Source organism: Ochlerotatus camptorhynchus, unplaced genomic scaffold (genome assembly GCF_037179485.1).
Source record: "Ochlerotatus camptorhynchus isolate MF236.1 unplaced genomic scaffold, CSIRO-AGI_Acam_v1.1 ptg000084l, whole genome shotgun sequence".
In the NCBI taxonomy this organism is placed as follows: Eukaryota; Metazoa; Arthropoda; class Insecta; order Diptera; family Culicidae; genus Ochlerotatus; species Ochlerotatus camptorhynchus.
In genome coordinates, this window is record NW_027040574.1 from 2,668,037 (window position 1) to 2,693,476 (window position 25,440).

The window sequence follows — 25,440 nt, forward strand, 5'->3', positions numbered from 1 at the left end:
TGGGGCTAGGTAAAATTGAGTAAACATACAAAACTCAATGTTGAGTAATTTATTTTGAGAATCCAATAGGTAAATAGTACCCAATTAATTAATGAAAGAAATAGGTAAAATTTACCCAGCTTTGGGAAGAAAATAATGTGTATATGAATAATCATGTTTTTTTTTCAATTATTATGTATTAAAAGGCACGGATATCAATTTTATTCAATTTAATTTGCAACATAAGCAAACAATTATTTTTAACATTCGATGAATGAGCATTCAATCTATTGATCTTCGAGTTTCGATTAAAACGCGAACTTTAGTTTTTTTATTACAAAAATCAATCGTGTTCGAAAGAGAGAAATTATGCATTCGAAAAAATAACATGGTGTAACAATGGTTTTCATTAATCATATTCACGGTACAAGGCACAGACGTCTGCCACGGTAATAGTGCGACAGGGCGTTTTAGTGCCCCACACTAGAATGGAGACTAACTCGTGAAATTTCCGCAGCAATACGGGTACTTTCACGCCAAACACCGCAAATGATTTTAAAAGTACATCGATGGCCAGCACCGCAGAATCACCCACAACATTAGGTAATAAATTCCAGCTTTCATGTAGTCTGCTACGCAGACCAGATGTAACGGATCCTCACCTTAAGTGTCCTGAGCGCCATCCCTGGCGCAAAGGGCCAACGTGAAAGATCTCCATCCTGGGCGATTGTTTGCTTTCGCCTTGACCTGGGCCCAGATCAAATTCCGGTCGACTTGCTTAATCTCCTTGTTTAGGCTTCGCCGCCATGAGCCCCTGGGTCTGCCTCTGCTGCGATGTCCGGCTGGATTCCAATCCAGCGCTTGTTTGCAGATTTCATTTCCGCTCTTCCGTAGAGTGTGGCCAACCCACCTCCACTTACGTTCCCGAATTTCTGTCGATATCGGCTTCTGGTGACACCGTCGATGGAGCTCGGCATTCGAAATCCAGTTGTGAGGCCACCAAGCACGAATTATATACCGCAGGCATCGGTTGATGAACACCTGCAGCTTCTGTGTGATCTCCGCTGATACGCACCATGTTTCGCTAGCGTACAGCAGTACAGATTTCACGTTAGAGTTGAAAATTCGGATCTTCGTGCGGAGACTAATCTGATTTGACTTCCAGATGTTTCGTAAACTCGCAAAAGCAGCCCTTGCCTTCTTGATCCGTGCACCTATGTCACTCTTGGTTCCGCCGTCCGACGCTATCTGGCTGCCAAGATATTGGAAACTTTCAACCTTCTCCACTTCCTGACCAGCTACCGTAAAATTGGATGGATTTCCCGTGTTGATATCCAACGATTTAGTCTTGCTGACGTTGATGTTGAGACCTGCCGCTGAGGAGCGTTCGGCGAGATCGTCGAGCTTACTCTGCATGTCAGAACGCCGTTGTGATACTAAAGCAACGTCATCCGCCAAATCTAGGTCGTTTAGATGCTCCATTGTAATAGGCTGCCAGAGCAACCCACGGTTCGGCACACGGTCGATCGCACCAACCATTATCTCGTCGATTACGATGAGGAACAGTAGCGGTGATAGAATACATCCTTGCCTCACTCCAGCGACTACCCGAATAGGGTCAGATAGGGCTCCGTTGTGCAGCACCCTGCACGTGAAAGCCTCATACTGAGCTTCGATGAGGTTGACGATTTTATCCGGAACTCCCTTGCGCCTTAGGGCGCCCCACAGGTTTTCGTGGTTGAGTCGGTCGAAAGCTTTTTCGTAGTCAATGAAAACCAAGTAAAGGGACTCTTGGAATTCGTTGACCTGCTCCAAGATTATGCGGAGCGAGACAATATGGTCCACACAGGATCTTCCAGCACGGAATCCCGCCTGCTGCCGTCGGAGAGTCGCGTCGATCTTCTCCTGTATCCGGTTGAGGATAACTTTGCATAGAACTTTGAGAACACAACACAGTAACATAATGCCACGCCAGTTATCGCATACAGTTGGGTCCCCCTTCTTTGGGACCTTCACTAAGACGCCCTGCATCCAGTCAGCCGGAAAAGTCGCGGTGTCCCAGATATTGCAGAATAGTTGATGCAACATTTGTGCAGATAGCATGGGGTCAGCTTTGAGCATCTCTGCTGATATGCGATCGACCCCGGGAGCCTTGTTGGATTTCATGGTTCGGATAGCAGCTTCGATCTCCGGTAGGGATGGCGCCTCAGAATTGACGCGAGTGATGCGTCGCACTCTTGGCGGTTCATGCCGAGATGTTGATGGCTGGTTGACCGACGAAACTTGTAGAAGCTGTTCGAAGTGTTCAAACCAGCGTTTCAGCTGATCAGTGGGGTCGGTGAGCAACTGACCAGTCGCGTCCTTCACTGGCATCCTAGGATTCATCCTTGCTCCACTCAGGCGTCGTGAGATATCGTAGAGGAGACGGATATCGCCTGTTGCTGCGGCTTTCTCACCTTCATCGGCTAGGGAGTCCACCCACGCTCGCTTATCCCGCCTACACGAGCGCTTCACTTCCTTCTCGAGAGCCGAATACAGTTGGCGGGCCTGGTTCTTCGCTCCTCTGGTTCTCGCCCGCTCTATCGCGGCTTTTGCATTTCTCCGCTCCTCTATCTTCCTCCAGGTGTCATCCGTGATCCACTCCTTTCTCTGAGCGCGCAGCTCGCCCAGGTTGTTTTCACTCGTTTCAGTAAAGGCATCCTTGATCGCCGTCCATTGCTCTTCTACGCTGCCACCATCAGGAATATCCGCAGCTCTGGTCTCCAGTTCCTCGACGAATGACCTTTTTACTGCTGGATCTTCCAATCGGCGTGTGTTGAATCGCCGTCCGAGCCGCTCCTCCCGCCGCTGGACCCGCGCGATACGAAGGCGGATCTCTCCAACGAGGAGATGGTGGTCAGACGCGATGTCGGCACTGCGTTTGTTCCGAACGTCAAGAAGGCTCCTTCTCCATTTTCGGCTGATGCAGATGTGGTCGATTTGATTTTCGGTATGTCCATCACGGGAAACCCACGTGACTTTGTGCACTGGTCGATGGGGGAAGAGCGAACCCCCGATCACCATGTCGTTATTGCCACAAAACTCTGCCAACAGCTCACCGTTTTCGCTCATTTCGCCAAGACCATGGCGCCCCATGACACGCTCATAATCCGTGTTGTCGGAGCCGATCTTCGCATTGAAGTCGCCGATGTAGATCTTGATGTCACCTCTCGGAATTTTATCCACGACTGCATTCAGTTGACTGTAAAAGTTCTCTTTGTCCTGTAACTCGGCAGCATCGGTTGGCGCATAACATTGGATTATGGTTAGGTTACGAACCCGCGTTCTGAATCTGGCAACGATTATCCTCTCATTGATAGGTTCCCACTTGATGAGCGCCGCATTTGCTTGGGCGCTAAGCAGGAAACCAACTCCACGGTGGCGGGGAGCGTTTTCACCTCGAATACCAGAATAGAGTAGTACCTGTCCCGACGGCAGCTTGTGTTCTCCAAAGTTTGGCCAACGGACTTCGCTTAGTCCCAGGATTTCGAGCTTCATGCGTCGAGCCTCGCTGGCGAGTTGTGCCAGCTTCCCCTGTTGGGCTAGCGTTAGTACATTCCATGTTCCAATTCTTGTCCGTTGTTTTGCGCTAAAAGTCGTTGCCGTAATATCAGTCCGTGATCTTTCTCTATTGGTTTCTGTAACAGTTGTAAAGTTTCGGGGACAGTAGGTAGTTAGCCTAAGGTCTCCTATCCGCCGTGATGGGGCTGCCATCTTGGGTATAGCTTTCGGGGATAAGCATTTCTTGTTTCAGCCGCTGGATGCCAGGCAGACGCTGTTTGAGCCGCACCTCCATGGTGGACAGACGCTCAGTTATTGTGTAGATGGGGCTGCCATCTTAGATTTAGCTGACACAATACAGCATTTCTTATTCAGCCGCTGGATGCCAGTCAGACGCTGTTTGAGCCGCACCTCCATGGTGAACAGACGCTCAGGCCGTGTAGGCCGAACCCGCTAGGGGCCCCCTTCCCTGTCAGCATATGACCAAAGCTCCCACCGGGGTTGGTTACCCGATCTTCGCTAAGGTTGCTCATATCCCAGGAGACACCACGAGGAGGTAGGGATAGGAGTTACTGGGTAAGAGGCTAATGGACCACTAATGGGGTCTATTTTATCCTTCAAGTACTCGCGGTACTGGTGGTACGCATTACCCAGTCGTTTGCCCCGCTGGCCAATGGCCAGCGGTGATGAAAAGAATATGATACTTTTACATCATCCCAAAATCCTCACCGTTGGTGCGTAAATGTTTCACTACGTGTTGATACTCCGGTTTTTCTGTACTCGGCTGAAAATGGATTATGATATAATTACAAGTCCTAAATATAATATGTAAGATAGTAACAAACCTTTATCCAGCGAATTAGAGGGGCAGCAATCAACTCTTCCAATGTGCTTTCAACATCATCTTTTCGCTTTACCCCACGGTTAGTTAACTTTTTGATGATCCTCAATGCTCCCTTCACGGATTCTGTAAGAATATAATTAATTTCTCATACAATTACAGATTTATAGCTAGTCTTTGATTTAATTTTGACGTACGTAAAACTAAAATTAATTCTTAATATAAACAAGCCCCTTTATTCTGCGTAGTATACTCAAACTATTAGTATATTCCTAAACTAAGTAAAATTTTCATGGACAGGAAAAAAGCGGAAAATTGTAGTCACTTTGCGAACAAATCCACTTTTGACGAAATTCAGTCAACTTGACTCACGTTTGAGTCGTTCTGAATGTCCATTAGTGGGTCAACTTTACTGCACATAAAAACATAGCTGTCCCATCTCTGCTTGATATCATATTCATATGAAACAGTTTTGCTTTTATGGTTTGTTAATACAAATCGAAATAGCAGTTGGAACCCGAGAGTTGTGGTATGTGTGGTGGACCTAACCTTAACCTAATTTGCATATTTAAATGGCGTAGCATACCATAAACCAGTTAAAACTACTTCCCTCTGTAGCGTATTTTATTCATACCTGATATACGATCGGTTACAAATTTTGCAGTGCTTTCCCACCAAATGCTACGCCACTTAAATATGATCCCATTTATGAATACCAGTAAATTTTCAATAATAATAATAATTACTATCTTCAACAGTAATCCAACTGGAACTGTCCATGAGAATTCCGATGTCTAGCAACTTGCTTATGGATCCATTGCAGTTGAAATCAGGATGAAGTTTTGCAAACATTTGTTAAATCTAAAAAAATAAAAAAGTTTTAAGAAAATGTGTTGTAAACAGTGTTAATTGTATTATTCATACCATTATTCCGTTATAGGATAACAAGTGTGGAAACGTTGTTAAAATTCGCTCATACTCGTTGTTCACAATCTGTAGTTGAGTCCACTTTAATAAGTCGACGCAGCTCATCATACCATCAGAAATGCGTTGGCAGTTCAATGGCGTAGGTGGTAACGATGCTAATGATGCTGCCATTTCCTCGATTCCTTCTGGTAACTTTAAGACTGTTTTTGATTTTCGACGGAACAGTCGTTCTTCGGGGGGAACATCTTTTCTCATGTTGCCAACTCTCGTCTCAATGATACTTGTATGGCAGCCTTCATTTCGCCCTCCACACCTCCAGAAAAAATAAGACTAGAAATTCAAATAAAAATGGTAACGTAACATGAAGAGGTGATACACTAAAGTATTTACCTCTGGGGGAGCTCCAGAACCCACTCTTGTTTGCTCCAGCTGTGGGAACGCTTCAATTATTTTGAGTGCCAAGTCATGTTTTTCCTGCCAAGACGGATATCTGATGATTTGAAAAATAGAAAACTATTAATGCATGTTTTAATAAGTCTAATACCCCGGTCATAGTACAACCTATATTTTACGTCATACAGCATTATAATATAAGAATCCATACATCATGTTTTCACTACTTTGTATGATCTTAACAGCAAGACTCTGTTACGTTATATAGTTCGTAGTGTCACAGTGAACGGGGTATTAATTACTGACATTCAATTTTACCTTATCTCACGTAGTATTTGATGTTCGAAAAAGTAGTTCGACAGAATTCGATTCATGAGGCGTAGACCTTTCTTGTCAGGAACGAGGCTGTGATTTAAATGTCGTGTCATCACCTTATGAAATTTCGGATCCCGTGAGAGAATTTCTCGGATGGCTGGAGGCTAAAATTAAAAAAAAAAAAAATTATTTAGCTACAAAACTACAGCGTTTAACTAAATCGTGGAAACTTCATACAGACATAGCTAATCAAACCAAAAATAATAGTATGAGCGATTTGTTGGTATAATGGACCAATGCATGGAATAAAATGTAAGAAAAAATTTGACATTTGAGCGGTGCCGTGTTTACTAAAAATTAATACATGACGAGATGTTGTTGTAACTTTAGAAAAGAGCCTATCAACATTTATAAACAATTTGTTAGGCTCTTTTCACGTGAACCGAAGAACGCCCACGCAAACCAAGAGCACTATCGGGAAGAGGAGAATTTACCCTACCCGATGATGTTGTTGGTTTGCGTGGGCTTACTTCGGTTCGCGCGAAAAGGGCTTAATAAGTTTTGTGACAAAAGTTCATAGGCCATTTCAAATGTTACGCAATCATTATGCATGTGTTAATTTTTATTAAATAAGGCACCGCTGTTGTGTCAAATTTTTATCAGTAGATGAACAAAAGTTCCCGTGCACAGGACCATACCTACGTAGAAAAAGCAGGTAAGATAAACGCTTCTATAGTTGCGGTACGTTAGAAGCGTTATGTTCTTAATTATATTTGCGTATGAAGTCTCCAACAACTATATGAACGTTTACCCTACTTATACTACTTACTTTAATGAATCTTTGTACGTTGTACCTGTTCTGGTTGGTTCGATGTATTGATGTTATTCTCTTCTTGTTCAAGCTGCGCTGCGACACTGAGTATTATCTTTATGGGTCCTTTCTCAATTATTCCCATATCCATCAAATCCGCTTCGTTCAGGTATGGTAACGAATCATCTGATATGAGATTAGCTAAAAAGACAAGATAAACACACAAATATTCTTAGTACATCTTTTTGACGTAGAACTACGTCTTTGTCGACTATACTGGGGTGCAAATCAAAAAATATGTGTGGTGAAGAAGTGTTAGGTTTTGAACGCTTGTAACTTTGTCATTTATAGATGAAATTAAAATCCAAATACGGCAATCGATAGGATATTACAATACGAACCTGCTGAAATATACATTTTTCCAATTTTTCTGTAATTAGACTATTGAAAATGTACAATTGATAATTTTATTACTGTTTTCATGAAATAAGCCTTTTTCCCAAACCCAGTCATCATAAACGAATACCACTTGGTTGCACATCATTCTGCTTATACATGAAAAGATATAAATCAGCGCTGCTCTCCTGCCTCTGCTCATTACCGCTTCGGACGGCGTGACACTAGGTCCTAGGACTAAGTCAGCGGCTGGAGGAATGAGACTTGAAAAAACGTGCATGTAAAACCCTCTCCCCCTTAACAATCTCTCCCCCTCCCCCCTTAACAATAACCCGAAAAAGACATGGACTTGGACGATCATGTTTTCCGGGAAATACATTTTAAGCAAACCACAATTATGTATAAACAATTTATTTTTTACATGCAGAGCCAACATTTTCAAAAAAACATTTGCTTAACAGGGACATACACTCGATGGATTACCAATAACTGACTGTTAAACATATCTGGTACCTCTATATATGCAATTATATTAACATCCAAAGTCCATCCTTTTTTACATATTCTGCACAAAAGAAACTTTTTGCTCCGCCCCATTCATAAAAAAACGGTGGGAAATCCTATCAGGTTTGGTTGCAGCAAGCAGGACCAAGTCAGTGGCTAAAGGTGGATCACGGCGTGACCGCAATGAGGAATGCGACACAATGAGGAAAATAAATGTTTGTAAACCCCCTGCCCCCCTTCACAACAACCTCCCCCTCCCTCAACAATAATCCGAAAAAGACATGGGCTTTGACGATCACTTTATTTCTGGGAAATAAATTTTAAACAAACCACAATTATTAATAGTAAAAACAGGAGTTTTTCCCTTAATTTCTTCCCGCATCATAACTTTCAAATTTGAGAAAAAAATTGCTTGAAAGACATATTCGATGATTTGATGCTGATGAATTACACACCACTGACTGTAAAAGTAGTAGTAGTAAAATTTCGTTTATTTCTGTTGATTATGGTGTATACATTGATTTTACATTTCAATTGATTTGCCTATCTGGCTCTTCATCTTTGTTCATTGGGTATTCTAATTTAGTAGTTGCGTATTTCATCTAGTTAACAGAAAACCCCTTGGGGGTGTGTTTTGTTTTAATTGAAAAATTTGATAACCTACCTAAGTACGAGTCTAACTTAACTAACGTGCCAGATCACCTATGATCTGAAGATCTGATCTCAGACGGGTGTCTCTGAACCTTTCCAAGGAGACCGTTCGTCGCTCTTCGAGAGGCTGAAGACCAGCCAGGCAGTGAACCTCAGAATTTCGGGTTCTGGACTGTTTATCCTAAGGATCTTGTTCTGGAGTTTGTATGTGTTCCACACATGAATTGTTGCAACGTGATCAACAAATCAATATCTATGTGTCGGCCACATATTTAATATATGTACATATAAAAACCATGCGTGACCACACATACTATTCATTTGCGTATAAATTTCATATGTACTTCTGAGTGGATTCTGTTTATGTGTGGTCAAATAAAAATCATGTGAAATTTCACATTAATATATTTGTCAAGAAAAATGTTTAAATTGTTTTGAGTGAACCATAACCGAAACATTGAAATACTTGAAAATTTTAAGATAAAGTATAATAGTCAAAAATGCATGAAAAACATCAATTTTGTGTGGTTCTACGTCATACTGCGGTCGTGTCTAGGACACAACCAATTTAATTTTTTTTCATCAGTATCTAGGTCACACTACCATTAACCCATGTTACATTACGGAATATTTAAAAAGCATCTAACAACTTGGGAGAGCAACTCTGCTGCATAATTAAATATGTAAGTGGTGGAAGGGAATCTAATGTTGATTTATGGATCTGAACCTTGGCCTTAACGATAAAAATGTTCTTTATTGATTTTAACTAGATGAAAGCTTTATTTGGGAGGTACAAGTGTATATTTTGCTTGATAATAAGGTAAAGGTATTGCCAAAACCGGCATACCCGAGCGAAGTCGGAGATCAAAATATCATCAAAATTAAACTACATTTTGTTTTTGAAAACATATTGATAACTTTTTTGGATATTCTTTTATTTTTAACGAGATTGAAATCATGTTTTGATATCATTTTAATATTGCTAAAAATCTGAATTGTAAACATAATTTGAAGTAATGTAATGTATTTATAATAATATATTGCTTTTATTATGCTCTTAACATTATAATAATCATCAATTTTGCACGTTACAAATACATTGCATTTTTATTTATGTAATTTATTAGGCTAATCATCTTTGTATTTCAAACTTATATATGTATTACAGTCATTACTTCCGTCACCGTAGTTTTGCCATAAGCTATATGTTTTTTTTTGTATACAATTTATCCTTATCAACGCGAATAATATTCTGAGATATATTTACTTTAACAGCATATAATGAAGTATCAAAGTCAATCATTTCTAGTTCTTGTATGATAAATGCAAAGTTATTGATATGCTGCGCAACCATTAAAAGAATTCCCAAATGTAGTTCAGAACATAATTCGAATTTAACCACAAAACCTGGTTTAAAATCTGTACCATTAATCTTCAAATGCTTAACTAGTTTAATCATAGTAGGATAATCAAAAAGTAAGGCGGATGAATCAATATCTTGTTTACTTATAACACAAAATGAAATAACTGATGGTTTATCCAAAGTATAGTTATGATGTAATATTGAATTGGCTTGTTTCAAACTCAACCTTTTAGCGAGGCTGTACGGAAGATTTCTTACATTATTGCAGCTTTTTCCCTGACTTTTGGATTCTTTAAACTTGGATTCAAACATCATACAACTACTATAACAAATTGGACCGATTTCAGTGCACTGTTGTGGATAATGTGAAATATGGTGACATTTATTAATGGGTCTGGCTGTAGGAAAACATTCTTTGAAAAGCTTTTGGAATTTATCAATAGCATCTTGTAGATCATTTACCATGGCTGCAGTTATTTTGTTCGAAAAGCTTATGAAACAAATTTTCAACAAAGTGCTCACCAGACATGCAAATATCTCACTCTGCCTTAATATTTTATTAAAAATAAATGGAAATGCTCGCAAAAGCAGCCAACATTGAGCAGCTGATTGGCTTATAGAGCATTTCCTTTGGACTGTAAATTTGTATGTGAAAAATTTGGAGATGGTTTATCGGCTGATTCAGTTTTACCATATTCAAAATTAAGTATCATTTGATTTATCTCGGAACAAGTAATCACATTTTTCTGAACAGAAATATTTAAGATTTTTTTCAAAACCATGGGAACCACTCCTTCCAACAGATCATGCATGGGATCAAAACAGTGATTATTTGTCCATCTAAAGTATTGCAATCTATGCAATACACATCGTTCCTTGATTCCACAGTCCTTTTGAGATTTGTATTTATTTTCAATCGCATCTAGATCATCTTCCACATTGTTGGCGGTTCGATGGACGTAGTTGTCACCGAGCGCTCCCATCACTAAATCCTTCCGTGTAATTAGACACGTTCTACAAAATAGGTTAGCCGATGGCCCTAGCAATCCAAAAATGTCATGTATTGCGAGTGTATCACCTAATACGCTTACCAGAACTCCTCGCAGTCTAAAAAATCCAGTGTTCACTTTAATGTTTACTCCTTCTTCTGATTCCAATATCAATAACTCATCAATGAGAGGCGTCAAAACTTTCTCGTACCCATGTTTCTTTAAAACACTGGATTTTACTACTAAAGCAATGTAGATGCGGTCCAGCGATGAATTGATTCGTGAGTCAAAATTTTGAATTAGTTTATTTTTACCCTTTCGTGATCCAAGTGGGTTACTGTATTCGCCTTCGTCTATATGAATGGAAAGCCTGACTGCATCTGTATATCGGCTCAAATATTCGTGATTCCTGTATTGCTGACCGTCCTTGTATGTGTACATTTCTCCATCTTTTTGATGCTTTTCAGCCCTGATCATCGCACGTGCCTCCGGGTTTAAAACGATAGTTCGAAGCGTGTCAATGATGGAAATGTATTGTACCACTTCCTTTTGAACTAATTTTTTTGTGGTGTACTTTATTTCTGTCAGACGTTGATGATACCTGTTTCCCGTCGGCATCACTCGGGTGGTCGTCTTTGTTTGTCCTAATACAATTTCCCTTGGTTCTGCAATGGGGCATCCAAGTTTAGCAGACAGGTATACTACATTATCCTCAGGTGTTTTTACATCCGAAGTGATGTCAGGAATAAGCAAGTCGTTAATAAAATCAACTGTAGCTTCATCTTGGATAGACCCATTTTTAGCAGCAATATAATTTTTCACTCGAGACATGGTGTAACGTTGAGCCCAGTGCAAAGCTGTTACAAACCCTTTCATAAACTTTTGGAGTTTAGACTCGGGAAGCGCTACGTCGCATCTGAGCTCGGTAATCAATTTAGCAAACGCAGCTTTTGCTTCTTCTGAAGTGATATCCTGTTCATAAAAAAAAGGATTTTGTATTGAACAGGAAAGCTCCTCTGGTTCTGAAGTTTGCAGCGTAGAGTCAGATGGATTGAGTATTGTAGACATCAATGGTACAGAATCCGCTCGTTCTGTTTCAGTCACTGACGCCGTTCGTTCATGTGCACGCACAGGGTGATATTCGAGAATGTGCTTTTTAAAATTTTTGAAGTACCAGTAAATCGATCCACATTTAGAGCATTTGAATGGAAACTTTGCTTTCCGACTTGTAGCTATCCCGTGCTCTCTGACGAAGTGTTCCTTGATCTCATCAATGTATCCATCGATCAACATGCCGCATTCATCCAAGTGGCAGTGAAAATCTTAAATATGTATGCAGCAAAATGTCATTCATCAAAGAAAAAATTATTGGATTCACTTCTAAAAGAACTGAATCACTTCAGATATGTTTGGATTCTCTTTGAAAAGTGCTGATTTACTTCAGAAAAGTTCTTAATCACTTCTGAAAGTACTGATAAATACACTAGCACTAAATCACTCATCCATCTCCCACTGATTCATCCTTTCACATATACAGTCAAGATTCCTATAGTACGGATTCGTTCTTGCCGGATTCCTATAGTACGGTTACCCCTGGATTCCTATAGTGCGGTCGATCCGGCATTAACGAATACACGTAGCATATGGGATTTGACCTAATTGGGACCAAACACTGATTGTAGGGTAATTTGAAGAGATAACTTCCTGGTGTCTTCTGAACAGTTATTAAACAGAATATTTGCCACCTTTTGGGAACATTTAGCATCCGGAAAGTCACAAGTCTGATCCTGTGGAAGACCCGGAACATCCGTAAAAGTGGTCAATTCATGAAACTAATCCTAGAGCTCCGCGGTTTTTTCGAAACTGCTCATAGACGTTTTATCAGAATGAATTCGGAGTTGTGACTTGAATAAGAACCCAGAGGACCACGGGATGGTCCACCGAAAGATCCGGAACATCCGTAAAAGTGGTCAATTCATGAATCTGATCCTAGAGCTCCGCGGTTTTTTCGAAACTGCTCATAGACGTTTTATCAGAATGAATTCGGAGTTGTGACTTGAATAAGAACCCAGAGGACCACGGGATGGTCCACCGAAAGATCCGGAACATCCGTAAAAGTGGTCAATTCATGAATCTGATCCTAGAGCTCCGCGGTTTTTTCGAAACCACTCCTAGACATCTTATCAGAATGAATTCGTAGTTGTGACTGGAATATGGACACTGGAGACCACGGGATGGTCCACCGGAAGATCCGGAACATCCGTAAAAGTGGTCAATTCATGAATCTGGTCCTAGAGCTCAGCAGGTTTTTTCGAAATCCCTCCTAGACGTCTTATCAGAATGAATTTGAAATTGTGAGTGGAATATGGACACTGGAGACCACGGGATGGTCCACCGGAAGATCCGGAACATCCGTAAAAGTGGTCAATTCATGCAATTTATCCTAGAGCTCCGTGGTTTTTTCGAAACCTCTCTTAGACGTCTTATCAGAATGAATTTGAAGTTGTGACCAGAATATAGACTCTACGGACTACGGGATGGTCCTCCGAAAGATCCGGAACATCCGTAAAAGTGGTCAATTCATGCAACTGATCCTAGAGCTCCGTGGTTTTTTTCGAAACCTCTCGTAGACATCTTATCAGAATGAATTTGGAGTTGTTACTGGAATATACACTCCGAGGACTACGGGATGGCCCTCCGGAGGATCCGGAACATCCGAAAAAGTGGTCAATTCATTAAATTGATCCTAGAACTCCACGGTTTTTTTCAAAACCGCTCGTAGACGTCTTATCAGAATGAATTTGGAGTTGTTACTGGAATATACACTCCGTGGACTACGGGATGTTCCTCCGGAACATCCGGAACATCCGTAAAAGTGGTCAATTTATTAAATTGATCCTAGAACTCCACGGTTTTTTCAAAACCGCTCGTAGACGTCTTATCAGAATGAATTTGGAATTGTTACTGGAATATAAACTCCGAGGAATACGGGATGGCTCACCGGAAGATCCGGAACATCCGTAAAAGTGGTCAATTCATGCAACTGATCCTAGAGCTCCGTGATTTTTTCGAAACCTCTCGTAGACGTCTTATCAGAATGAATTTGGAGTTGTAACCAGAATACAGACTCTGAGGACTACATGATGGTCCTCCGAAAGATTCGGAACATCCGTAAAAGTGGTCAATTCATGAAACAGATTCTAGAGCTCCGCGGTTTTTTTAAAGCACTCATAGACGTCTTATTACAATGAATTAAGATTTGTGACCAGAAAATGGACGCTAGGGACTACGGGATAGTTCACCGAAAGATCCGGAACGTCCGTAAAAGTGGTCAATTCATGAAATTGATCCCAGAACTCCGCGGTTTTTTCGAAACAACTTATAGACATCTCATCAGAATGAATTCGGAGTTGTGACCTGAATATGGATACTGGGGACCACGGGATGGTTCACTGGAAGATCCGGAACATCTGTTAAAGTTATCAATTCATGAAATTGTGTGGCCTCATAGCCTAGTCAGTAAAGGCACGGTATTACCAAGCCGGAGGCGGCGGGTTCGATTCCCGGTCCGGTCGAGGGAATCTTTCGGGTTGGAAATTTTCTCGACTTCCCTGGGCATAGAGTATCATTGTGCTTGCCACACAATATACAAATTCATGCATTGGTATTGGCATCGAAAGCTCTCAATTAATAACTGTGGAAGTGCATTTAGAACACTAAGTTGAGAGCACGCAATAAGCTAATATGCGCTAAGCAATAAGCTTGAAATGCGAATAAGAAGAAGAAGTCATGAAGCGATCCTAGAACTCCGTGGTTTTGTCGAAACCACTTATAGGCGTCTTATCAGAATGAATTCAGAGTTTTGAATGGAATATGGACTCTGGGGACTGTGCTATGGTCTTCCGGAAGATTCGGAACATCCGTAAAAGTGGTCAATTCACAAAACAGATTCTAGAGCTCCGCGCTTAATTCGAACCCACTCATAGACTGGTCCATAATTGAAATTGATCCTAGAGCTCCACGGTTTTTTCGAAACCACTCATAGACGTCTTATCAATATGAATTAGGAGTTGTGACCAGAAAATGGATGCTGGGGGTCACGGGATGGTTTACTAAAAGATCCGGAACATCCGAAAAGTGATCGATTCATGAAACCGATCCTAAAACTCCGTGGTGTATTTGAAACCAGTCATAAACATCATATCAGAATGAAATCGGAGTTGTGTTTGGAATATGGACTCTGGAGACTACGGGATGGTCCTTTGGAAGATCCTGAACATCGGTAAAAGTGGTCAATGCTTGAAAATGTCCTAGAGCTCCGCGGTTTTTTTTCGAAACCCTTAATTCAGAGTTGTGACCAGTAAATGGACGTAAAGTATACCATAGTACAATCTGTTAAATATGTTTACTATTTCAATTGCTAAAAAAAATATCAAATTCTCCAAAAAGTGCACAATCCAATGGTCTCTTCAATATTTAGATGGTTATAAGTAGTATGGGTTCCCTTCACCTTTCTAAGTAGATGGTCACGGTAACCCCTATACCAGGTAAGTATTTTTCTAAGTAGATGATTGATAAACTTTACATCCGATCCCTTGTGATTGTAAAGATTGTGGCCATGTGTATAGTGCGATCTTGTATTTTGTTATTCAAAAATCAAAAAATATGTGCAATAATTTAGAATCTCGTTTCTAGCGTGTACAATTGGTTTAAAAAATCGACAAAATTGGTAACGTGGACACTAAAAGAAGGTACCATAAAATGTAGGTAACTTTGAAAGAAGAATATAATGATTAAATTTACCTTCTGCACTATTTACCAATTGGAAACATTAGTTCTATTTTGTAGCTTACGGTATAACCACAGACAAACAGACATAACACTCACAAGTTGTTCATGGAACAAGCATTTAACGGTCAATTTAAAAGTATCTCAGTTGGTAGTACTGCCACCTGTGGCACGCATAGTCAATTCCCTTGCGTTTGACATTTACACACTACCGCCATCTGTTCAGCGTACTACCCACCACAGTGTACTCAACAGATGGCGGTATTATTTTAGCGACGATGTTTTACAATGAGAAATATTCAATGTGTTATGCCTGTTTGTCTGTGGTATAACCTTTGATATGCTATGGAGTTTTTGTATAGTTTGTGTAACATGTTTTACAAATATGTGAATTTTTTTTTATGTTTTTCATTTGTTTTAAAAGACACTCAAACACTCACTTATACATTTTGATGTGATAAATAAAACGTATGACAACTATAACAACATAAAAGATAGTCTCTCGTTAACTTGTAACTCCAAAGAAAAATCTACAAGAAGTCAAAAGAAAGCAGTCCAAGAAATCCAAAGAATAATCTTCAAAAAATCAGTTAAAAGTGCCTTGATGCTACTAAAATGCTTAAATACCACCTAGAAATCATCCATGAAAATATATAGAAAAATCATACCAATGAGCGGTTCTAAGAAAACCACACAGTGCTGAGATCAGTTCCATGAATAAAACATTTTAACGGACGTTCTGGATATTCCGGAACACCATCCCATGGACCCATTTTCCAGTAACAACTCCAAATTTATTCTGATGAGACGTCTATGATTCCATGGTCTCAAGGGTCTATTTTCCGATCACAACTACGAATTCATATTTATAAGACGTCTATGAGTGTTTTCGAATAAAAAAACACCGAGCCCTAGGATCAGTTTCACGAATTGTTAACTTTTACGGATGTTTCGGATCTTTCGGAGGGTCAGCTGGTCCCCAGGGATAATTTTCTGGCAATGACTACAAATGAATTAATTAGACGCCAATGCGTAGTTTTGATAAAAAATGTGGAGCTCTAGGCTCACTTTCATGAATTAAACACTTTTACGGCAGTTCCGGATCTTCCTGGTAGACCATTTCGTGGAACCAAGGGTTCTTTTTCCGGTCACAACTCCCATTTTGTTCTGATACGACATCTATGAGGGGTTTCTAAAAATCGAAAAAGCTCTAGGATCAGTTTTATGAATGAACCATTTTAACGGATGATCCGGATCCTTTGGAAGGCCATTCCGGGGTCCCTATGGTCAATTTTCCGAACACAACTCCCAATTCATAATGATAAGACGTCAATAAGCTGTTTTGAAAAAAATTGGATCAGTTTCATGAATTGAACACTTTTACGGATGTTCCGGATCTTTCGGTGAACCAATCCGTGTTTTCTACGATTAATATTCCGGTCACAACTCATAACATTAGAATAGGACGTCTTTAAGAGATTTCGAAAAAACCGCGGAGCTCTAGGATCAGTTTCATGGATTTACCACTTTTAAGGATGTTCCGAATCTGCCGGAGGACCATAACGTGGTCCCCAGGGTTCATATTACAGTCACAACTCCAAATTCATTCTAAATAGTCGTCAATGAGAAGTTTCGAAAAATCTGCTGAGCTCTAGGATCAGATTCATGAATTAACCACTTTAACGGATGTTCCGGATCTTCCGGTGGACCATCCCGTGGTATCCAGTGTCCATATTCCACTCACAATTTCAAATTCATTCTGATAACATGTCTAAGAGTGATTTCGAAAAATCCGCTGAGCTCTAGGATCAGATTCATAAATTGACCACTTTAACGGATGTTCCAGATCTTCCGGTGGACTATCCCGTGGTCCCCTGGGTCCATATTCCACTCACAATTTCGAATTCATTCTGATAAGACGTCTAGGAGTGATTTCGAAAAACCTGCTAAGCTCTAGGACCAGATTCATGAATTGACCACTTTTACGGATGTTCCGGATCTTCCGGTGGACCATTCCGTGGTCTCCAGTATCCATATTCCAGTCACAATTTCGAATTCATTCTGATAAGTTGTCTAGGAGTGGTTTCGAAAAAACCGCGGAGCTCTAGGATCAGATTCATGAATTGACCACTTTTACGGATGTTCCGGATCTTCCGGTGGACCATCCCGTGGTCTCTAGTGTCCATATCCCACTCACAATTTCAAATTCATTCTGATAACATGTCTAAGAGTGATTTCGAAAAATCCGCTGAGCTCTAGGATCAGATTCATGAATTGACCACTTTTACGGATGTTCCGGATCTTCCGGTAGACCATCCCGTGGTCTCCAGTGTCCATATTCCAGTCACAACTTCGAATTCATTCTGATAAGATGTCTAGGAGTGGTTTCGAAAAAACCGCGGAGCTCTAGGATCAGATTTATGAATTGACCACTTTTACGGATGTTCCGGATCTTCCGGTGGACCATCCCGTGGTCCTCTGGGTTCATATTCAGGTCACAACTCCGAATTCATTCTGATAAGACGTCTATGAGCGGTTTCGAAAAAACCGCGGAGCTCTAGGATTAGTTTCATGAATTGACCACTTTTACGGATGTTCCGGGTGTTCCGGAGGATCAGGCTCTTGACGTTCCGGATGCTAAATGTTCCCAAAAGGTGGCAAATATTCTGTTTAATAACTTTTCAGAAGACACCAGGAAGTTATCTCTTCAAATTACCCTACAATAAGAGTTTGTCCCCAATTAGCTCTAATCCCATATGCTACGTGTATTCGTTAATGCCGGTTCCTATAGTGCGGTCCCTATTAACCGTACTATAGGAATCTTGACTGTATACCATATTGATATTTTTAAAGCAACCATCAAAATAAACAGACAATAGGCTAGTTGCCTCCCTAAGCGGACCCCCGCATCCCAACTCCTTTTTCAATCTACTTAATGTCATTAGGCTGTCTAAATTTTCGTTTGATGATTATGATATCTCATTAGCCTAATTTAATAAATAATTGAAATCTCAAATCCACCCAATCAACCATAACACATGCTTCATTAAGCACCTGCACTTGTGCATGCTATCCAAAATTTAACGTGTCTTAAGTTGTTTTTGACTTTGACCTATACTTATTATATATCAGTTTGTCCCAGGTGACGCCCTCAAGTGACTAAAATGCTTCACTTTGAAGTTAGTTTTCTAGCTGATTTTTAAATTATATAGGGTATATGCTTCAACTACGCTCACACGTTTCCACTATGTTGCTCCACAAAAATACGTATGGGTATGTCACAATAGAAGAACGTCACAGTGGAAATCCCGAGCCATAGTTCAAACACTTATCCCAAACCAAAATGTAGCATATACCTATAAGATTAGTTACAATACCATGTTCAAAAATGGTGTTTAACATTGTTCCTTGAGTTCCTTGGAGGCATATTGTTGGAGGCGTTATTGGTAGCATCCGGAAGTGGAATATTCATTTTCCATATTCATTGGTATTTTTACCGATAACACCAGTTGCTTCAAAAATACATCCCACTTCGCAACCTTAGTTGATATTTTGTACTTTAAATCTTCAAGTTTCTTAAACAATAATATCAATAAATAAAATAAAATCTTAGAATTAAGTACTTACAAAATTTCTTACAACGATGATTATTTTTGGAGGCTAGAATTCCAACATTCAAGGGTACTCCCTCCCCATGGACATGGAGGTTGACGGTACTGAAGCAAAGGGCTATGTTTAATTTTTTTATATTTGCAACGATGATGATTTCCTATAGTGACACATATCACCTTCTTAATGCTTCAGTATGCCTCAAACGATTAATTCTTGGTTGTTAATAGAACTTTCTTGATGAAATCGGCTGCTTCATGCAGACTGAGCAATTCTGATTATAATATCAGATTTGTTCTGTATACAGAGGAACTGGGAGGGCTTATTACAAAATTCTCACCAATAAAGTAATGATCTTCTAGTAAATTTTGCACATAATTTTAATAATATTTTATTTTTTAAGCAAATTATTTTTGTTACAGTCAATTAGCATTAGCATAATATTACTTGCTCGTTTTTGCGTAAAATAATCAATATTTATTTTATTTGTTATTACCTTTGAAAGTTTTTTTCAAGTTTTTTTTTTTTTTTTGTGATCTGAAAATTTTCCCAGTTTGGTTAGAAGTTTCGAAGCTAACGCATGTCCACAGGCCTAATAGAAAGATAGGCAGAAAAAGTGAAGAATGGTTGCATGCAGGGTTGCTTCCACTCACTTGCTATAGATGAGTGATTTTCAGAGTTTTGAATTCGTTAGATGTTGTAATGGAGATTTGTGTTAATGGATGCGGGAGGGGATTGAAGGGCGGGTGTTTGACGCATAGAGCTTATCAATTTCGCTTTCAGAGTGTCGCAGTCAGCGGTTTTATGATTCGTGAGCGCTCGTGATTCGTAGAATCGTTGATTGTGACTGCAAGTGGATTTGGCGGGTTTTGTGTGTTGGACGCTTGCTTTTTGGCCTCTTTTTGTGTCTAACATGTGCAGAGTATCATTATAGCGTCTAATGGTTTTGAGATTCCTGGTTGCGTGAAATACATTTGTGAGAATATCTTTTTGAGATTTAGTAGTCACGTTTTGTTTGTAGTTTATATTTTATTTCTTTCATGTAATTATGGTAAATAATAGTTATTCAATAATAGTTAGTTCATCCATATATTTGTACAATGACGCGAAGCGCTGTGGATTATAAGATGCTCGATGACCCTCGAGGGATCGATTTTGCTTACTGAGCAGAAAATCATGGATTTAACCCCAAGCTCTTCCACAGCACAATAAATCGCCACCATCATTTGTATTATTAACCTCGGAAACTATTTGCATATCAAGCGAAAACGTAGTCCTGTATTGTCGAGAAGCGTTATGGTTCTGAGATGCTCGATGACCCTGGAGGGATCGTTTTTGTTTACTGAGCAGAAAATCATGGGTTTAATCCCAAGCTCTCCGTCATGACTCTTAAAATTCATTATCACTAAACAAAATTAATATGTTCTTTCGATAGCCGGCTATCGAGAGATTAAATAAACAACAAATAAACAATACATACTTTTGGTTGCATCGCCAACTTGAGGTGAATCCTAACCGAATACCCTACTCAACCCTCCAACTCCGTAGCACTTATGAGGGTGTCGCTAAGTCGGTGGCCTCTCGTTAAGTAAGTACTACATCAACATTTCCTTCCCTATCCCTAGTTATGGTAAAGATGGGCGTGGCCGGGAATAGCGACAGTCATGCTTCTGTTACTCTTGTTTAGATTGGAACCAATGTTTACTCCTCAGCATTATTCCTGAAAGTAGTCTAACTGAGAATTTCAGAAGAGACGTGAGTGTCGCTAGTATCCAATCTACGAAGTATATCATAACAACGCTAACGCTAACGCTAAAGCTAACGCTAACACCAGCAAGCTGCCTGTTGTTCCAGACCACTAAGCATAGTCACATGGAACGCTTGCTCCTTAAGAGCAAAAACCATCGAGCTTGCGAACTTCCTCCGCAAGCATACCATGGACGTGGGCCTCCTTACCGAGACCCACCTCAAGTCCGGCGACAGTTGCTGGTTACCGGACCACAACATCATTCTACTTGATCGTACCAGCTCCAGGGGGGGGGGGGGGTGTTGCGATCATGGTCAGAAAAGGGATAAGGAGGTGGAATCGGTGACTGGATACGTCCAGTTCATCGCCGTCTACTGCCCTCGACAGTATGCCGCCAGCAGCGGACTAGCGGCTAAATTCAAGAAAGACCTGGCCGCCATCACCCGTAGCGGTTCCCGCTTCGTTGTTGGAGGAGATCTGAATGCTCGCCATGAGGCCTGGCGGAACTACCAGCAGAACCAGAACGGTCATCTGCTGTTCGACCATTCGCAGCATGGGCTGTACTCCGTTTGGTTCTCGGACGAGCCAACATTCATCTCACCGGCAGGCAACCCATCGACGCTAGACCTGTTTCTTACAAATACCGGCTTGTCATAATGGAAACGTGAAATGGCCGATCTTAACAAGGAGATTGCTTCCAGAATGGTCTCACTCAGGAACGAAAGTTTCGGGCGGCTCATCCAGAATCTGGACGACCGCTCCAGATCATTCTGGAAGGTTGCCAAGGTCCTAAAGACGCACCCCAAACCCATTCCTCAACTTAAAGATGAAAATGATGACGATCGGCTCATAATCACCCCTCAGGAGAAAGCAAATGCGATTGGTGAGCATATTGCCAAATCGCACTTGCTTGGCTCCAACATCCAAAGTCCGGTCGAAGTTCAGGTTGAGCAATGCGTACTCAACCTTGATTCCTCCCCTTGTGCCATCCCTCCGGAGGATAGAATCACAGTGGAACAGATTTGCTCAGCGCTGAAATGCACCAAAAACATGAAGGCCCCCGGGTTTGACGGAATATTCAACTTGGTATTGAAGAAGCTGAGCACGAAAGTGTACTCGCTTTTGACTGCTATCTTCAATAGATGCTGCTGCAATAGATTTGCCGCAGATCCCGCCTCTCAAGGGTGAACAAACTGGCTGTCTACAAACAAATCATAGCACCTGCGATCCTCTACGCAGCTCCGGTGTGGGAATCATGTGCTCAGACTCACAGGAACAAAATCCAGGTTGCTCAGAACAGAGTGCTTAGGATGATCCTTGATCGTCCCTTTGAAACAAGAATTTCAGACCTCCACCAATAGGCGAACATTCCAAAATTAGATTTCAAAATTGATGACATTAAGACTAGGTTTATGCAGAAATGTGATACATCAGAACATGCTTTCATAAGCAATTTGTATATAGTAGGTTAGGTGTATATAGTAGTTACAGGTTAAATGTAGTTGTAAATAGTAGTTATAAGTAGTCTCCTTTTTCAAATTCAAAACAAACCAATCCCACCAAGGTGGTCATACTCTAATAACAGGCCTGATAGGACTAGGAACTGTAAATAATAATTAAAATTTCAAACGTACTAAAGTTGAAAAGACGCATCTGTGTCACTTGATAATCCTTACATGTAAACCAAACAAATACAAGAAATAAAGATCATTTAAATGTCAAATGTCCCAATGCATTATCTTTACCTCGTAGTCTTCATCTAATTTTTAAATAATTTCTTTGGTCAGTTATTTTTATTACATGCTGTTACTAATACCCGAATTGTTGTTTCCATTCCATCAGAGGGCGACTCGTGCCGCTTCCGCCGTGGCACTGGAATTTGCGTCAGTTATAGCGAGTGCCGTCCACTGCTGGAATCCCTGGGAGGCCGAATCAACATTTGCACCTTCAACTCGCGGGAAGCCGTCGTTTGCTGCCCACCGGATTACCGAACCCAACTGCAGCAACTTGCGCAAGAGAACGCCGATCTGAGCGTCAGCGCCAGAAGTAGGTATCGCAGCTTGAAAGTGCAATTAGATCGTGAGATTCATGTTCTTAAATTTTGATCCGTAGAATGCAAGGAGTACCTGCGCGAGGCCACACCCACCGTGTACCTCAGCTCGTTGAAACCGAACGCCGAAGTGATCCAGAAGCGCGGTAAGACGTGCTCCACCGATAACAAACTGATCGTGGGTGGAGAGGCGGCTAAGCTCGGTGAGTTCCCGCACATGGCCGCCCTCGGTTACCGGAGCGCACCGGACGAACCGCTCGAGTTCAAGTGCGGTGGTACGTTGATCAGTGATCGGTTCGTGATGACTGCGACACACTGCTTCACTCAGGAACTGCAGATCGTTCGGCTGGGGGATTTGAATTTGATGTCCGATGCGGATGGAGCGTTTCCGAAAGATTTTGCTATTGAGATGGCTATCAGACATCCGAAGTATTCGGCCAAGTCCAAGCACAACGACATCGCACTGCTGAAGCTGGCCGGTACGGTTAAGTTCAGTACGAAGATCAGGCCGGCTTGTCTGTACCAATCGGCGGTCGTAGATGAGCAAAAGCTGACGGCCATTGGGTACGGAGCTGTGGAGAGTTGTAAGTTAGAATGAGTTAGAGTTAGAGATTACAATGATACATACTTTCCATTTTGCAGACGGTATGAGTTCCAACATCTTGCTAAAAGTGGTCCTGAATCAGTACGATCAGACAACGTGCATGAACTTTTACAGAAGTAGAGGGGCACGGGGGATCATCGATAGCCAGATGTGCGTCGGGTATGATGACGGTGGTCGGGACACTTGCCAAGGCGATTCCGGTGGGCCGTTGCAGATCCGTGACGCCGAAAACGACTGTCTATTCCACGTGGTGGCCATCACCTCGTACGGTAGCTTTTGTGGTGGTTCGGTACCGGCCGTCTACACGCGTGTCGGAGCCTTTATTCCATGGATTGAATCGATCGTTTGGGGTGTCTGAGCGGAGCTACTGCTGATAGCGCAAAATGTTAAATAGGTTCACATCGTTAATAATAAAGGAAACCGACCATTTGTGCCATTTGTTGCTCATCTAATGGAGACGTAGCGACAATCGACACGGCGAAGAGTCGTGTTGGTCGGTTAATGGGAAGAACGTGTTTTGTGTAGTGATGAAAATTCCCATGCCAATCGGGAAAAACCCGTTCCGAGCGGCAGGTTAAACCTGTTTTACCCGGGTACCGTCCACGGGTGAGGATTGGACTCCGGTGTTTGCTTTGGAAATGGATACCAGTAGCTGAATTCCGAGCATAAATTTAATCGAAGACAAATAAGTTTCTACGTATTAGGTATATGTAGAAAAATTTTTTTCTTCTTTGAAATGGCCGAAATTCAGCTGCAGATGTATAAAGAATTAAATTTCTCATATTATGTTATCTAATCTCAATTCCATCTTATCCCCACGATACGGTATTCATTCGTTTCAAAGTTTCATCTCTCATGTTTTTTGCTGTCCAAAAGCACCACCGAGTAGCAGCAGTCTGTCGCCAGTTTCGACTCAGTTAAGAGCTCAAGATGAATCCATCCGCCTCGATTGTCGCTTTGCTGCTGTGTATTTTCTTCGTAACTGCTGCTCGGAAGGACCCCATTCCCGATCGGGACATTGTCTTTCCCATCTTGAACGAGAAGGGCCTGGGTGACCCATGCCAAATTCAGTACCCGGGTGATCGAGAGCCCAGGACCGGGTTCTGTATGCGTGTCCGCGAGTGTAACACCTTCCCGTTGAGGGTGTTCTATCAGCCGAACTTCAACGTCCACCGGGAGCTGTGCTACTTCGAGATTCACGATCCGGTCGTTTGCTGTCTGAGAGCACGGGATGCCGAACCGGCGATGGCACAGAGGACCGACCTGACCCAGGAATGGCCCTACGAGTACGATAAGATAAATTTGGTTTGATTTTTGCTTGGTCATCTCATGGTGGAATAAAGAGACTGGTCTTCTCCGGATGGAGGGAGATGTGTGTGTGTTTTTTTATGATGGGAATCTCCGGATCAGGTGTTAAATAAACAATGCTTTGTTGATCGGTCATGGCGCGGAAAGAAGTAAACGACGAGTGTTGATTTTAGGATTTTTTTTTTCATGCATAGCTTGAACAAATATTAGGGCGAGACATTGTTCAAATAGATAGAGTTAGACCGTAATTTGTATTTAAAAAAAAACTCAAAGATTGCTAATCCAATATTGCCTACATTTAGTATTGACTTTCTGAAGATTTATTTAAATTTTAGAACATGTTCTTTGTGGTTTAAGCTTGTTTTGGATGGAAACGCAAACTAGCTGATAGTTGCCCTCATGATTTCGATAGAATTCCATCTCCATATGCTGAAGCGATGAATTTATTTTATTTCGATCGATCCAGCTTATAAAGTGCAATTTTTACAGAAGCAAATTTTAAATGATAATTCTAGATAGAACAAGATTTAGGTAAAGCCCTACAGTAAAAGTATGGACGACTGTCACCACAAAACTGAAAAAAAGCTGTTCCAATCGAGCAAAGCGGTGCATTTTGACGGTTCGA

General features: G+C 41.2%; 1 protein-coding gene across 1 annotated transcript in view; it reads left to right on the forward strand.

Annotated features, from left to right (window-relative positions):
* LOC135698211 (coagulation factor VII-like) overlaps positions 1-24,093 on the forward strand; it is a 47,489-nt gene extending 23,396 nt beyond the window's left edge. The window contains exons 5-7 of the mRNA XM_065218106.1: positions 22,696-22,899; positions 22,966-23,487; positions 23,546-24,093. Of these exons, the coding sequence (XP_065074178.1) occupies positions 22,696-22,899; positions 22,966-23,487; positions 23,546-23,865 (1,046 nt within the window). The 3' untranslated portion in view covers positions 23,866-24,093. The remainder of the gene's footprint in view (positions 1-22,695; positions 22,900-22,965; positions 23,488-23,545) is intronic.
* The last annotated feature ends 1,347 nt before the right edge of the window (positions 24,094-25,440 follow it).